This window comes from Scyliorhinus canicula, chromosome 3, assembly GCF_902713615.1.
Source record: "Scyliorhinus canicula chromosome 3, sScyCan1.1, whole genome shotgun sequence".
Lineage (NCBI taxonomy): Eukaryota > Metazoa > Chordata > Chondrichthyes > Carcharhiniformes > Scyliorhinidae > Scyliorhinus > Scyliorhinus canicula.
In genome coordinates this window covers 215,995,042-216,010,998 of record NC_052148.1, presented here as the reverse complement: position 1 = coordinate 216,010,998, position 15,957 = coordinate 215,995,042, and the positions used below count along the sequence as shown (strand labels likewise).

The following is a 15,957-nucleotide window of genomic DNA, read 5'->3' as shown; positions in this document are numbered from 1 at the left end:
GACCTGACTGCATCTTGCACCCGCCTCCCTCGTACAAACATACAGGGTCAGGGAATTTTTTTAAGGAGGTAGATCAACAGTCAGGAAGTTTTCCAACTTCCCACCTTCCCCACGGAAAACCAACCCAACAGCGTTTGTTTGTAAGGAAATTCCAAACAACAAATGACTTTGGAAAAGTAGCCACACTGTTTTTACCAAGAAAGAAGGACAGTGGGCCAAATAGCCATGTTCTGTGTTGAGGTTTCCACATAGGAAAAATCTGACACCTAAATCAAAGGACAGGAAGCCACAGGATCATGCAGTCTGCCGGTTTTGCACCTCATTCAATATTACTCAGAGTAAAATTGGGCAGGGTGCAAAACCAAGGTTGCACCTAATCTCATCAGTTTCCTGTCAGGTGGGTTAGGTTAAAGTTGCCTATGCCAGCAGGATTAATTTGAATTTCAAAAATTCCTCACTATTAATGCTGAATGAAGTTACCTGGTTTGGCTATTGGATGAACTACTGCTATAGATGAAGGTCTAAGCATACTGCCTCGAAGTCGTACTCTATTGTGACCTGTCCACTTATCCACCCTCATAAGAGAAGGTTTGCTCCAGTCTGTAAACCAAACATGATCTTCAAATACCGCTACAGCGAATGGACGTCCTACAGAGAGGGGAGAAAATGCACAGAATTGCTTCATAGAACTGTTTGCTTTCTTTTGTAGATGAGAAAATACTACACAATTTGTTTGGTGAAAGAAAGAACCTCACCTACTTCATTCTGTGCAAGTATCCGACGGTTGGATCCATCAAGATCAGACATCTCAATGACAGATTTCTTGGCATCACACCAGTACAGTTTATCTCTTAGGTAGTCTATGGTTATTCCACTGGGCCACACAAGATTAGTGCTGATAACAACCAAACGGCCAACACCTTCAAGGGAAGAACTTTCTATTCTAGGTTTATCTCCCCAGTCTGTCCAGAACAGTCTCCTTTATTAAATGACATAGTAGACAACAAACAGTTTAAAAGAATAATTGTATTAAGTTGTCACATTTTAAATATGCCCGTCCATCATTCAAGTAGATGTATTCCAATGATAAAATAGCCACAGAAGAGCTTATCGGACATAATAACAACTTGCAAACTCTATGTACCTGGAACTCCCTTGTGTTCGTGGTGTTTCCCCATTACCATGGTGACAAAAATTTAGGGAAAAGATTAGGACTTATGATCTTAGTAATGTGGATCTTTTAAATATTTTTATAGATGTTTTTTCTGCAGTTGTAACAACAAATAGACTGGTTAACCACATTCAGATGGCAGGAATGCAGTTCTTTGTTCAGAGTACTGCGGCATTTTAACAATGTAAATTGGAATTAGTGAGTAATTTGCACACCAAAAAATTGTGACACATTTGAACTCACGTAAAGAAAGAAAAGATTCAGGTTATAAATCTGTATAATATTGAGCTTATTATTTTTCTTCGTACTATTAGGCAGCTTGTTCAAAGAAAATAGAATAAACTAATCTTGTGTTGAAGCATGATAATGACCTGCCCATGAGTCTCCTCGTTTTCAATTTGACCTCCTCTATAACATAATCGGCATCACCATCCCACAACCTGGTTAAGATCAGCAACTCAGCTATGAGAAAAACTGTGACTAGACAACAAATCTAGCCCAGTGCCTGAGATTTTTATTGATTATTATGGAATCTTTCTGGAGATTATTAAACTATGGCTCTCACTTTGTCAATTTTCAGAGAAGGATTAATCTGGATATATGTGAGATTCATTGATCTGTGCTCAGGCTGAGCGAACAAGAAGCTTTATCTGTTTATGTTGACCAGTTGGTTGGTTCAGTCATTTTTATGTCACTCCTTGCTTTTGCCTCTTGTTTCATGTTGTCACCTCATTTTGACTTTAAACTCAATGGGTTGAAATTTCACTGACAATTGCATCAAATGTCTTGGTGCAGTATTTCAACATTACACATTGTTAACACATTATTGGATGAAAAAATGTCTTAATGTCCCATTGCAGACCTGTCCTCAGGCCTCCTCTGATGCTATTGAAAACAGAAAGATGGGTGTTCAATCGCAGAAAAACTGCTACAAGGATTCTTCTCCAGTGTAGTAACTGTTCAGCATATCCCTACAGACAAAAGTCTGAGATTGGGAGCTTATCATTGAGTAGGGGATCAACTTTCCATTGTCTATTGCTGTGGGTAAAACTTATTGACTAACATTGGACTGGCTGTTTTACAATGGGAATAATAGAGCATGGGCAAAAGTTCTTCAGAAGGTGCTGTGAATAACATTCTTTTCAGGACTTTTAGTCCTCTAAATTCGGCAAGTTTCAATCAGATGATTTAGAGTTTCACCATTTTATAAAGACATTTGATGCATTCTAACTTTATGCAATGCTATCATGTCAGCAATGCAGTAGCTGCTTTAGCACTTTATATTTTCACATTCTTACTTTGCCAATGGATGAACAACAATTCCTCTTGGCTTGCTGACACCTTCAGTGACGATTACTTCTCTGCGCATGCCATTGAGTTCACTCTTCTCAATGTGTGATAACCTGTAAAAAAAAATGGAGACAATAGTTCACTATATTGTAGTGGTTCAACATTTGATTTCAGTTATATAGTTCTAACTTTGACACTTTCTCATTGTAGGGCGTGTTCCTCATACTGAAGGATGACTTTGCCAACAAATAAACAAGAGGTTATGGTAAAAGGGAGCGGATATTGGGGGAAATTCTCCCAAAAAATGATTGTGTCATTTTGGGTGAGAAAAGTGATGCGTATTGTACTGGCTGTTCTGACATCATTTTCCCGTACTTAGGCATGATTTATTGGCCCCGTTACGCTTAAACAAGAGCGCAACAAGGCCATTAGGTCACAGGACAGGCCAAAAATGAGAACCGGGCCGGGTGGCGATCGGTTTGCGATCTAATCGGCCTGCCATCATTCGCGGAATCAGTAACGCGCCGTAGTGTGGAGAAAAACAATAATCACCATTTAAGGCTGATCTCCATAGAACTGACAGGACCCCCTATCCAACGGCCTCCCGTGGTCTAACCACCTCCCCAGTAAGTGATCATGCGGACGCCAATTACTACACCTTTTTAAAAATATGAAGCTGGGGGAAGGGCTGCTGCGAGGATCCGAGGAGGTTAGTCGCCACATTCGCTCCCAGACAATGAGCCCGGGAGCATTGGCGTTGCTGCCCCGGTGCTCGGGGGAGGCCCAACTCCCACCGGGGGTAGGGGTGGGGGGATGGAGCAGCAGTCTCGATTAGGGTGGCCCGTCATTAGTGGGGGGGGGGGGGAGGGGCAATTGCTAAATGGGTATACTAATCGTCATTAAGTGAGCACTTCATAGCTCCCAAGTGGAATCCCATGGTAGGTGTGCCATGTTGCATGTGGAGGTTTGCTAAGCATCCCAATCTGACCATGATGCCTAGACACTGTACCTGAACACTACGGGAGGCAACAACACGGATGCAGCGGCCGACATCCAAATACACAAGGGCTGGGCCTGAGCATTGACAAAGCATCATTGGACTCGAAACGTTAGCTCTTTTCTCTCCCTACAGGTGCTGCCAGACCTGCTGAGATTTTTCAGCATTTTCTCTTTCGGCTGGGCCTCAGCCCTGGGGACATTTCAGTGACCAGAGGGTGGGTGCGTAGACCGGGGTGGGGACCAGCATCCAGACCAGGTAACGTGACATGCTCGATGGAATAAACTCCCTGTTTTCCCCACCGCTCCTCAATGATCACTGGCATCAGGTATCAAAGCCATCCCAATGGGTCTCCCTTCAGATCTCCCATCTCGCCACCATCAGGCCCCCTTCAATCACAGGTGCCAGTGCCCCTTAATCCCCACCCAGGTGAACAACACCCTGCTTTGGGGTTTCCTATCCCCACCCCCCCTCCTTTCATACCCTGACCTCTTTCAGGCCTGGCCCTTTCAGGCCTCACCCCTTGGAAGTGCCAACTGTGCACAAACCCCATTTTAGGGACTCACCCATTATTCTCCTAAAATAGCGGGATTGGTGCCAGTCACAGCGTGGCCAGAGAATCACCCTCATTGTATATCACATGCCTCACATAATGAGCTGGACGTCTTGTCGGGCAGTGGGTACCATCCTTGCCTGTGAGCCAGAAGGTCCGGATTCAAGTCCCACTTCAGGGGCAAAATTCTCCGACCCCCAGCAGGGTCGGAGAATCGCCTGGGGGCGCCTAAAATCCCGCCCCCGCCGTGGCAGAGATTCTCCGCCACCCGGGAAGTGGCTGGGGCAGGAATCTCACCACTCCGATCGGAGAGGCCCCTGCGGCGATTCTCCGGCCCGGATGGGCCGAAGTCCCACCGCTGGGAGGCCTCTCCCGCGCCGAGGTTTGAACCACCTCTGGAACGGCAGGATCAGCGGCGCGAGCGGGCCCCGGGATCCTGGGGGGGGGCGGGGGGCGATCGAACCCCGGGGGGTGCCCCCACGGTGGCCTGGCCCGCGATCGGGGCCCCCCCTCAGAGTCCGGGCCAGTGCCCTGGCTGCACTAGTTTCTTCCGCGTCCGCCGCGGCCTCCGCCATGGCGGAAGCGGAAGAGAACCCCACATCGCGCATGCGCCGGCAGTGACGTCAGCGGCCAACTGCCACTGACGTCACTGCCGGCGCATGCGCGGACCGGCGAAAGCCTTTCGGCCAGCACCGCTGCCGGGGGCGCCGGTGTTTTGCGCCGGTCTTCTGGTGGCAACCGCTCCGGCGTGGGGCTGGCCCCCAAAGGTGGGGAGAATTCCCCACCTTTGGGGAGGCGCGACCCCTGAGTGGTTGGCGCCACTCCCCTACTCCAGGACCCTCCGTCACGCCGGGTAGGGGAGAATGCCGCCCCAGGATGTGATGGCCAAGGAAGATACGTTCAAAACACAACCACACAGGCTGAATGTCAACCTACAAATCCTTCAAACACATCAATGGCCGGTGGTGAGAGAGGGGAGAAACTCCTGGTCAACCATGCTTGATGTGGAGTCGCACCCCTTAAGATAAAAATAAAGGCTGTGGTGACAGACTAGCGACCTGTTCCAGGAATAACTCGCTATGGAAACAGATACAAGCTTGCCTCTGTGCATCACTAGGTGCGGGATGAGAATTGGATTGGACATAAATAGTTTGGACCTATTGTATAGTGCAGTTTACTATTTCTTGTTAACCTCCAGTACACAGTCTAACATTGATAATGTGGTCCAAATATTATTGGCTGATGAATTAAATTTGCTCAACACCAAAATTAGTTTTCTTTCATATAATATTTTCTGCAAATGTTGACTTTGCTATTCCTGGCCAGAGCGGAGATGGTTGGTTAATTCACCCGTTAATCACACCTGAAGACTGTATTCTTAGTGACTGGGATGGATTTTATTGACATACTTTCCCCAGGAAATCACAAGCAGCCACTCCACCCATCTCCATCCATATAGCGTGCATGTCACTATCCTCCACTCACTGCATTTTGCTGGAAACATCAGGCTGCTTTCATCTGGAGGCAGCTGTTGTTTAAGGCAGGAGTTCCATTTGCTATCTTCCCTTATGATTCCATTTCATTCAAACCCATAGATTGTTTGCTGTTCGGCACTGTTTATATAGGCTCTTCTTTCTGAGGAAATAGACTTTGCTTGCTTTGCAGTTTGGCAAATAACTAGAGTTTGGGCTGGATTTTCTGAATTCCCCTCCCTCAACGGCGTGTTTTGGAGGCGGCCCGCCATTGGCCAGTGGTGGGATATTCCGGTCTTGCTGCTGTCAGCGGATTTTCCCATTGTTCACACCCTCCGCCTGCCCATTGATTTGACCCAAAAAGGAAACAGCAGCCTTGACCAGCAGGTGTACACACTGAAACAGGCCCGAAATGGCCCAATGAGATGATGCATATATATAAGCTGACACAAAGAACTTAGAGGAGTTTATTGGTTTATTGGTGTTTTTTTAATCATAAACAACTTAAATTTCCCATTTATTAGGGTGTTCATCATTTTAAGAGTTTAATTCAAACACCATAATCCTAATTGGAGCATTTAGCCACCTTAGCTAATATTACAACCGGAACTGGTTGAATTGAATCACTAAGACATTGCCAGAAAGGTGACTGAGGCCTATAGCCATCAGTCACTTCTGCGCAGTGGCCACACATGAAGGTATGACACCAGCAGAATAATGAAGTGTAGAATCATGTTGAACGCTTCCATTGCAAGTGAGCAACAATTGGCTGAGATTTCGGAGCACCGCCCATTGCTGGGATCTTCCTGTCCTGTTGAAAGTCAATCACACCCCTCGCACGTGTCCTGCTAACAAAGGGGTAGAAAGTCCCGGACATTCTTTCATTCGAGAAAACTGCGTGTAAATCATCAGGAATATGATGAAATTCAGATTTCCCCAAATGTACGGAAAATGAATACTGTTCTCCTGTCAGCCAGTGAGAGTTGGAGTGCAGTCCCCTCTTGTCTTTAGATTGAACTCAATCTAAACTCAATTTACCCCTAAACTATCTGAATGTTTCAAAATCCTATTTGCTGATGCTTATAGCTATTTGCTAATGGATGATGAGCAGATCTTCAGCTAAACAAGCGCTTACGTCCGACATAAAATTAAGCTAAACATCAAGAATTAACTCTCTAATTCCGGACATACCCTCTGTCAGTCCAGTATAATTTCCGGTTAATCCAGTCCACAGCTAGTCCTTCAGGCAAATCCATATCATTGCTAATCACCTCCTCGCGCTCAGAACCATCCAGATTAGCTCTTTCGATCCACTTCAGGCCTGTATGAGCAAAATAAATCTACAAAAAACACACAAATAATTCATTAAAAATCTAGTTAAACATCAACTAGATCAGTTCTTTAAATATTAAAGAGCTTAGTGCCTGGGTGAAAACACACATCTTGCAAACGCATGACCAACCCATCATTAATAGTAAGCCATTCACCATCATGAATAGCTTAAAAAGCTATTTGTTTCAAGCTGCATGTAGTGGCTGGAGAACAAAGCACCTTTGAACACACATAGCACGAGCCTGAGACACTCTAAGGATACGTCTACCAGTTAGATGGGCAATCAAGGGGGTTGGATTGGGCATTAAGGTCCCTGGGAAGCCCACTGCTCCTCCTGATTCACAATGAGAATTTACCTTGTGCAGCCAGCAGCTCATTCCTCCTTTTCATTGGTGTGTTTCCATATCCCATGGCATGTAAATATGTCAATAACTCCCTTATGGGACCCTTGAATGTATCCCAATGTCCACCAATGTAAAAAAAAGTGGCAGGCACTCATGCAATAATTGTGGACACTTACACCATATCTGATTCTAAACTCCCTACATTTTCGACTCCCTTCTTATCAGGGCAGTGGAGGGGAGGAATTAACGTCTAAGCCAATGTTTCTGTGAGATTGAGGCATTCCCGTGGATGGGATTTTTTTCCAATTAAGAGGTAATATTTGCGTGGCCAATTCACCTACCCTGAACATCTTTGGGTTGTGGGGGTGAGGTCCATGCAGACACGGGGAGAATGTGCAAACTCAACACAGACAGTAACCTGGGCAGGGATCGAACCCAGGTCCTCAGCAGCGTGAGACAGCAGTGCTAAACACTGCACCACCGTGCCGCCCATCGTGGGTGGGATTTAATGAGCCAGATGGAGGTCTCACCCACCAGTTGGGTGGGGAATATCCATCAGTTCCATGCGAGTGGGAGGCCCAATTGAATTAAGTGTCCATCAGATATTTAAGTGGCCACTGTCAGGTCTTCCCCAGGATTGAGAACCTCTGCTGGCCAATCAGTGGCAGCAGCTCATCATTGTTTCTCAGCACTACGAGGGGAAGGGGCAGCTGCCCTAACAGAGGCCCAGGGTAAATGAGGAACCCCAGGCCATAGGTAATTGAGGGCAGAATGGGAGACGTGGTGAGGGGATTGCAGAAGAGGGTGAAGTGGGATGGGTGGGTGTTGGAGGCAAGAGCATGACAGAGGTGGCTTTCAGTGGCCATGCCCCTCCTGATGCTGGGTCTCTTGATCAGGCATTAAGTGTCTTTGAAAGAGCAACTCTCTCCTACCTCCCTCATTATGCTGCAGGCAAATCCAACAAAGTTTGTTGGGTGGCCTTTGGGAGGCAGAGGCCAGCGAGGCCAGTCACATGTACTCCCTAAGACATCATCAAATTCTGGTAGGCTCAGGGATAATTGATGTCAATTGGCTCTTTAATGTGCCTAATTGACAACATGCCACAAGCAGCTCAGGTTCCCCCATCGACTCGTCCTCATTCCAGCTTAAAATCGCGGTAGGTTTTCCTGACACCTGGAGACCGATGCATGGTCTCTCCTGCGATTAAGTGGGCTCAGCTGCCAAGTTTCCCACCACAATGGCTGCATTAATTCCAGCCCCATCTTTGAGAGGATCCAGCTCACAATGGATAGCTATTGAATCCTTTAGAGTAGCCATGAGATTTTATTTTGGTGCCAAATGAAAATACACATATGCTTCACCGCCAGTAGAATAAGCAAGAGAATGTTATCTCCCAACTGGATGATTTTGGATTTGATTCTTGGGGATTTCATGTCACTTTGGCATTCTTAACTTGACTGATTGAGTTATGTTATCTGTTAATTGAATTGCTAGCTAGGGAGGTGAATGTACATTAGGTGCTGCACACCTTGGGTAGTTTAAAGAAGAAGACATGAATATCATGGCATCCTGACATGCCTGATTGAATTGTTTATCCTACTGGTCACAATGGACAGGCTCAAACTATTCCACCTCCTCATCTGAAGGAAATTGTGTGAGATGTAAATAATAACCAGTACAAACGAGAAAAGAAAAATAGGACAGATACTTATAGTTTTAAATTAAATCAGAACAATGAAATCAGAGTGTTCAAACTCCAGAAGATGAAATGTCCTTGGCATATCCCTCAATAAGAAGTCGCGGCACAGTGATTTCTCAATGTTCTCTACTCCTCTCCCAAAGGTATTGAATCACTTTTCAGTATGTATCAACAGGCACCATAAACTAAAAAACATCTTTGATGGATGGGGGGCATGGCTGATCGGTGAGTATCATCTGCTAATCGACTGTAAGAAGCCAAGTCTCATCTTATTCTCAACCAACATTCAGGCACTTTCCAGCTGAGATTTGGGAAATCTATCCAATTTTTAACTGCGACTACCTAGGAACACTTAGACAAATGATTGGCGCGATTCAACGAAAAAGATTCTGGGGGGATTCTCCGGTCTGCCGCATGGATGCTGCCAGCGGAACGGAAGGTCCCCCGACGGAGAATTCCACTGTCTACGTCCTGTTTTGGGTGTGTTTAGCGGGGTGCATCTTGGCGCTTAATGACCCTGCCACTCAATGGCACTTTGCCATTTGTTTGGCCTCGGTGAGGAACATCCCATCGAGGCCGCACTTCAGTCATTTCCTGCACTGACAAGCTGAGCTCGACAGTGCAGGAAGACTACTCATGGATCAGGGCGCCGTTTGTAAAGGCAACCCCGAACCTGCAACCCTCATCAGTGGCCTCCAGACTCCCCCCCCCCCCCCCCCCCCTCCCCCACTTCACTCAACTTAGCTCCTCCAGGATCCTCCTCACCCCACCTCTTATGGGTAAGGCACCCCCAGCACCACTCCACGCCCCACGCCCCCCCCCCCCCCCGGCACGGACAATCTGGCACCTGGGCATTTTGGCACTGTCAGCATGCCCCAGCCAAGGTGCCCATGTGTCAGGGGAGAGCCAGGGTGCCACCCTGGTGAATCTTGGCCCTGGGAGAAACTGGCCTAATGGCTCATTTAAATATGCATATCGGGAACTCGTCAGGGAGGGTGAGATCCAGATCACGACTTCTTGCGAGATTCCATTGAATCTCATGAGACATTTCAAGCATTGCGTGAGATTCACCAGCACTGTCCCGACACCAATATCTTTCACACCAGTCCCTCATTCTGATCAGCTAACCGGGCATAGAACAGTGTTCAATTATGAGACAGAAATAAAGATGGTATTACAAAAGCAAAAGGTCCAGGATTCTTCATTGAAGGATGGAAAGCATATTGATAGCAATGTCTAATATGTGCAATTAAACCCCACATAAAAAACATTTGTGTTACATTTCATGGCTTTGTAGTTACCAAGTACACGATTTAATGGTTTCCTTGATCAGTAAACTGAATTACTTAAATACTATAAGCTGGAATTCAACCATAATATTAATGGAAGGACATTTCATGTAATTTTTGAAATGTTTTTTGTCCAATGCTTTAAAAAGGTATATCTGGATAATACCCAATTTTAAATCACCAATCCCACTGCAAAGGTAAGAGACAGAGAAATGTCACCTGAATACTGAAAGGCATTGTCATTAACTTCACCAGTCATTTCCAAACTTCTGTGTCTGGAGTATGAATTAAAAATTAACATATTAATTGAAACCTGAAAGGAAGTCTTAACTATATGTCTATATAAATTAAAGTCTTTCTTTCAGGGCTCAACCATGTGGTAAAATCCTACTTACCTTACTTTCGACAGGGTCATAATCAAGCGCTAAAACTCTTCCCATCTGTCTTTCCAGCACAGTATGATAATCTGTTCCATCAAAGTTTATGCGCCGTATATCCTGGCTATTTGCAAATAACAAAAATGGTCTGGGACCTGTTAAATATAAATTACATTATTTACTATATCAATTCAAAATCAATGTCAATGGCTAGCAAGCTGGATTTCCGTTGATTGAGATGATTCAGGAGCCCTTTAGAAATGATAGCGAGTACCGATTCCAGGATTCCCGATCGCAATCCCGGGGTTTCTGATTTTTGGCAATTCCTTTTTAAGGGTGTGGATTACTTGAGATGAGTTTGCAGCCTGCATTCCTGACCTGGCCGGCTCCATTGCGGGAATAGGCTTGTCCTCCACAATTTTCATGGAGTTGCCCAAACTTTTCAAAGTGTCACAGTTCATGGCACCTCAGTCATTGTGAATCATAGTCTGCATACGGGAACCTTTTGTAAGGTAAGTTCGAGAAGTCCTCCTCAGGATAAGCACCTCCCCAAGCAAGCCCTAAGGCTCCTCATGACCCTGTGCCAAGCTGTTGCATGTCGTGGGGTTATGCTGCAATATACATGACCCTGGTGAGACCACATTTGGAGTATTGTGTGCAGTTCTGTTCAGCTCATTATAGGAAGGATGTGGAACCATTGGAAAGGGTGCAAACGAGATTTACTAGGATGCTGCCTGGATTGGAGGGCAGGTCTTATGAGGAAAGGTTGAGGGAGCTAGGGCTTTTCTCATTGGAGCAAAGGAGGATGAGAGGCGACTTAATAGAGGTTTATAAGATGATGAGGGGGATAAATAGAGTGGACGTTCAGAGACTATTTCCTCAGGTGGATGTAGCTGTTACAAGGGGGCATAACTATAAGGTTTGGGGTGGGAGATATAGGAGGGATGTCCGAGGTTCTTTACTCAGAGAGTGGTTAGAGTGTGGAATGGACTGCCTGCTGTGATAGTGGACTCAGACACTTTAGGAACTTTCAAGCGGTTATTGGATAGGCAGATGGAGCACACCAGAATGACAGGGAGTGTGATAGCTTGATCTTGGTTTCAGACATAGCTCGGCACAAAATCGGGGGTCTAAGGACCTGTTCTGTGCTGTACTGTTCTATGTTCCATGTTCTATGTCATGCTCATTCACCCACTATTTATTTTACAGAAGCAATGAACCACATATTGACAGATGAATGTGTAAAAAAAAACTTTTCAATTATTAATTATTCATTGATAACTTTACACTTTAAAAACTCAATTTTACTATAGCCCAATATAGCTGAAACTGCAAGTACTAGAAACCTCTTTATTTTGTGCTAATAAATATTGTGAAGTTGACAGCATAGATCAGGGAGCCAGTGCTGTCAATCAAGCAATGATTTCCCTAAGACTCAGGTGTTTCAATAGGCTAATTAATTTTTGGCTTTCAGCTAACCTCATTATGTATCTTGTCTGGGAACCCGGCAATACATTAGTCAGTTGAAGCACCTCAACCCCAGGAAAAACATTGTTTGATTGAGAGGTTTGGATCTCTGATCTATGCTGTCAATTTCACAATGTTTACTTACACAAGATAAAGAGATTGTACATGCTTGCTGTTTCAGCTATCAATACTTTAAAGTCTGGATAACTGGCTATAATAAAAATGAGCTTTTCTGAAGAAAGTTATTTAATGAATTACTTTTTTAAAAGTTAAAAAAAAAACATTATTCTGTCACTATATTTTTTTTTTATAAACTTAGATTACCCAATTATTTTTTCCAATTAAGGGGCAATTTAGTGTGGCCAATCCACCTATCTGCACATTTTTGGGTTGTGGGGGTGAAACCCACGCAAACACGGAGAGAATGTGCAAACTCTACACGGACAGTGACCCAGAGCCGGGATCGAACCTGGGACCTCAGCGCGGTGAGGCAGCTGTGCTAACCACTAGGCCACCGTGCTGTCCCTGTCACTATATGGTTGATTGCAGCAATTCAATTTACTATGGGTGAATGGGCATGGAGATGCCATATCTTGGCATGGAGCTCATAGTGGCTATTTGGGAGCATAGCGGGCATGAGGTGAATAAAGGGCCATGAAGGTGGATATTGGGGATGGGTTGACATGGATGGTGCATGGGGAGTGTGTGCAGGGAGGGTGTTTGAGAACTGAATTTGGGAGGAGCTTTCTGTTGTTTTCATAATAAGGATGAAGACCCACAGCACTGAGCGGGGCCTTTCAAACAACCTGCCTCAGCATTCAGCAGTCACTACGTCTGCCTCCAAACATTGTCTCAGATCGGCTGGCCCAATTGTATTCCACACTCGAGGCCCTTGCCCCCACCCCCACAATGAAAGTCCCACCCTTAGGGCACTTTCTCCTGAGCCAGGTGGACTGAGCAAGGAATTTTCCCAATTCCCACTGCCCATCTCGAGAATGAAAATCGAGCCCTAGGATGCCTCACATAGCAATGATCTCCAGCTTATACTGTAACAAAGAGCACGAGCGCCCAGGCAATGAAACAATAAAGACTTGCGGCCTGAAATTTATAAAGGGTTCCACAGGGATATCACCCTCTTAAAAAAACATTGACCATTCTGGTTTAGGAACCTGAGGACAAGAGGCCAAGGAAGGTGAAAAGGAGTAATGCAGTACAATAACAATCGCAGAGTTTACTTCACAAGTTTGATTGTAGAGCAGGAAGGTACCCTGATTGGAGGAATTGTGATAGATACGAATTTGGGGAGAGTAACAGCATTTTTATGGATTTTGCTAAAGAAACAGAGATTCAAGATTGAGTGGTAGATTATAAGGGAAGAGTTGAGACTTGATTTTTTTGAGAAGGGTTGAAGAGGCTGGTTTAGCACAGTGGGCTAAACAGCTCGCTAGTTCAATTCCCATACCGGCCTCCTTGAACAGGCAGCGGAATGTGGCGACTAGTGGCTTTTCATAGTAACTTCATTGAAGCCTACTTGTGATAATAAGCGACTATTATTATTATTATTAGATGGGAATTTCGAAAGGGGGGCAGACAGCACTCAAACAGAATAAACAATTCATAATGTTAGCGAGCATGAAGGTTGTGGGGGGGGGGGGAGCAGACAGGGGATGTACTGGGAAGGTGGGTGGGGAGGGGACTGGTGGTGTTGATGGTGGTGGGGAACGACAAGAGAATTTAGTAGGAATGGGGCCAAGGTCAGGTCAAATGGACAAAATGAGCTCGGAGAAGACATGGGAGAGAGACAAGAGAAAGGGCAGGGCAAGCCTTGGGGAAGGTTTAGCTTAGGTAGACATAGGGAAGATGGAGGAAGGATTAAAGACAACTAAAGTCCAAAAAGTTAGTCCAGGAACTCCCTGCACTTGCTATTAGAAGCAAAACTTTGGTGGAGATTTAAGGTAGCATTTTCTCAGAGAAAAGAGGTTGGGGAAAGGCAATTAGACTTTTTAAAAATAAGTAACAAACATAAAACGTCATTTTTACAAATCTATTTGTGACTTGGAGTTATGTCTGTTGGTCGCACATATTGAACTTTGGATGTGCACCAGTCACAACTTATTGAAATTAATTTTTGAGATGTGCTCCCATTGGGCAAAGTTCAATGTTGTGATTACAAATTTGTAAACGTAACCATGGGCGCGATTTTCTGGCCACGCTGCAGCCGAAAAGCAGCTCGCTACTCTCTGGCTTGCAATGCCTCGCGAGATCATGTTGGATCTCGTGAGGTGTTGGAGAACCTGCCCATTGTGGGCAGGATCACCTTTTAGCAAATCTGCATATTAGAGCGAGACAGTTAGTCTCAATTTAATGTCCAGATTCCCCAGTTACCCGAGGTGTGGGATTAATCTCCTTCGCCTCGGCCATACAGTACTGGTCTCCACAAATGAGGTTGGCACTGCCAAGGTACAGGTGTGATCAGGCTGGGGATGCCCTGTATGGGTGTCGGGGGGGAGTGGTGTTTGAGGGGGGGGTTGCCTGGGGACCCTTCCCTCCCTTAATGCGTTGCGGCTTGGGGGGGGGGGAATGGGGTTCATGTCGGGGGATTGTGATTGGTGATCCTTGGTGATTTTACGCCATTTAAAAATGGCGTCCTGATCTCTTGCTACACTGAGGAGTTCCGGCGAGCGGAGCACTTTGGTATACAAAACTGTACTCAGTGCAGCCTCGGCCATGTGTTCCCCATTGAGGCCCCTAATCAAACCTAAGTCGTGTTTTATAGCTGAGAGCACCGGGAAACACACGGCTAAATGCGTTCGCTATGGGACTTTGTTCCCATTCAGTAAAATCGCACCCCAGATTTCTACAACTTGATTTTATTACTGAGGTATTGAGAGAATGCTTCAAATTGAATAAACGTCCCCAAAGTCTTTCCTTCCCCGTTAATGTTCAGGACACTATGTCCAAAATCAAGAAAACATGATTTATTAAAATTGTTAACATTGACCTGAGGCACTGCAGTGTTGTCCATCATGTTGTAGTTGGTAACCAGGCAGACACTCACATTCCCAAGACACTGGGTTGTTCAGTACACAGAGCTGGCTACAGCCACCGTTATCTACTGCAGAGCAACCTGAAAAAAATACTAAATTGGTCATGGAATCACTCATAACTTCTAACCATACACACAATTCATTCTTTGCCTAGCTTTTTTGTCAACAGGGTACTCGTTAGAAAAGATATTCTGGCCTAATGTTGTTTAATACAGATCAATCTACATAAAATAGTTGCAGCTTGAACAATTCATTTTACAAGGGAGTGGAAGGGGTGCCTCATAAACCAGTAGAAACACAGCATTGCAATCTGATAAGTAGATTTTTGTAGTAACCAGAAGCTAACTCTGAGGAGGTCTTGTGGTGTAGTGGGTAGCAGATCTCTCTCTCAGAACCAGAAGCTCTGGGTTTGAGTCCCATCCCAGGACTTGATGGCCATGAAAGATGCATTCACAATGCAAATAGGTTGAGTGTCAATCTGCAAATTCTTCCAACAGACCAATGGCTGGAGGTAAGAGCCGGAAAGACTCCTGTTCAGCCACACTTGATGCAGAGTGTCGCCCCTCAGCAATAAGCACCTGGCAACAGACTAGCGACCTGTTCTGGGAATTACTAGCTATGGAAACAGACAGAAATTTGTCTTCCACGGGGTGAGGGAAGAGAATTGGAATGGAGAAACTAACTCAGTCTCTTAAGTCAATTAATTGCATTTAATAGAATTACAATAATTATGGCGGCATGGTGGCACAGTGGTTAGCACGGCTGCCTCACAACTCCAGGGACCCAGGTACAATTCCGGCCTTGGGTGACTGTGTAAAGTTTGCACTTTCTCTCCTTGTCTGCGTGGGTTTCAAAGAACAAAGAAAGAAGAAAGAAAAGTACAGCACTGGAACAGCCCCTTTGGCCCTCCAAGCCCGTG

General features: G+C 45.4%; 1 protein-coding gene across 2 annotated transcripts in view; it reads right to left on the bottom strand.

Moving 5' to 3' along the window:
• egf (epidermal growth factor) overlaps positions 1 to 15,957 on the bottom strand; it is a 170,760-nt gene that overhangs the window by 78,601 nt on the left and 76,202 nt on the right. For both annotated transcript variants that reach the window (XM_038792155.1, XM_038792156.1), the window contains exons 10-15: positions 14,993 to 15,118; positions 10,543 to 10,679; positions 6,675 to 6,823; positions 2,470 to 2,574; positions 756 to 979; positions 481 to 648 (exon numbers count right to left, since the gene is read on the bottom strand). In XM_038792155.1, the coding sequence (XP_038648083.1) occupies positions 481 to 648; positions 756 to 979; positions 2,470 to 2,574; positions 6,675 to 6,823; positions 10,543 to 10,679; positions 14,993 to 15,118 (909 nt within the window). The remainder of the gene's footprint in view (positions 1 to 480; positions 649 to 755; positions 980 to 2,469; positions 2,575 to 6,674; positions 6,824 to 10,542; positions 10,680 to 14,992; positions 15,119 to 15,957) is intronic.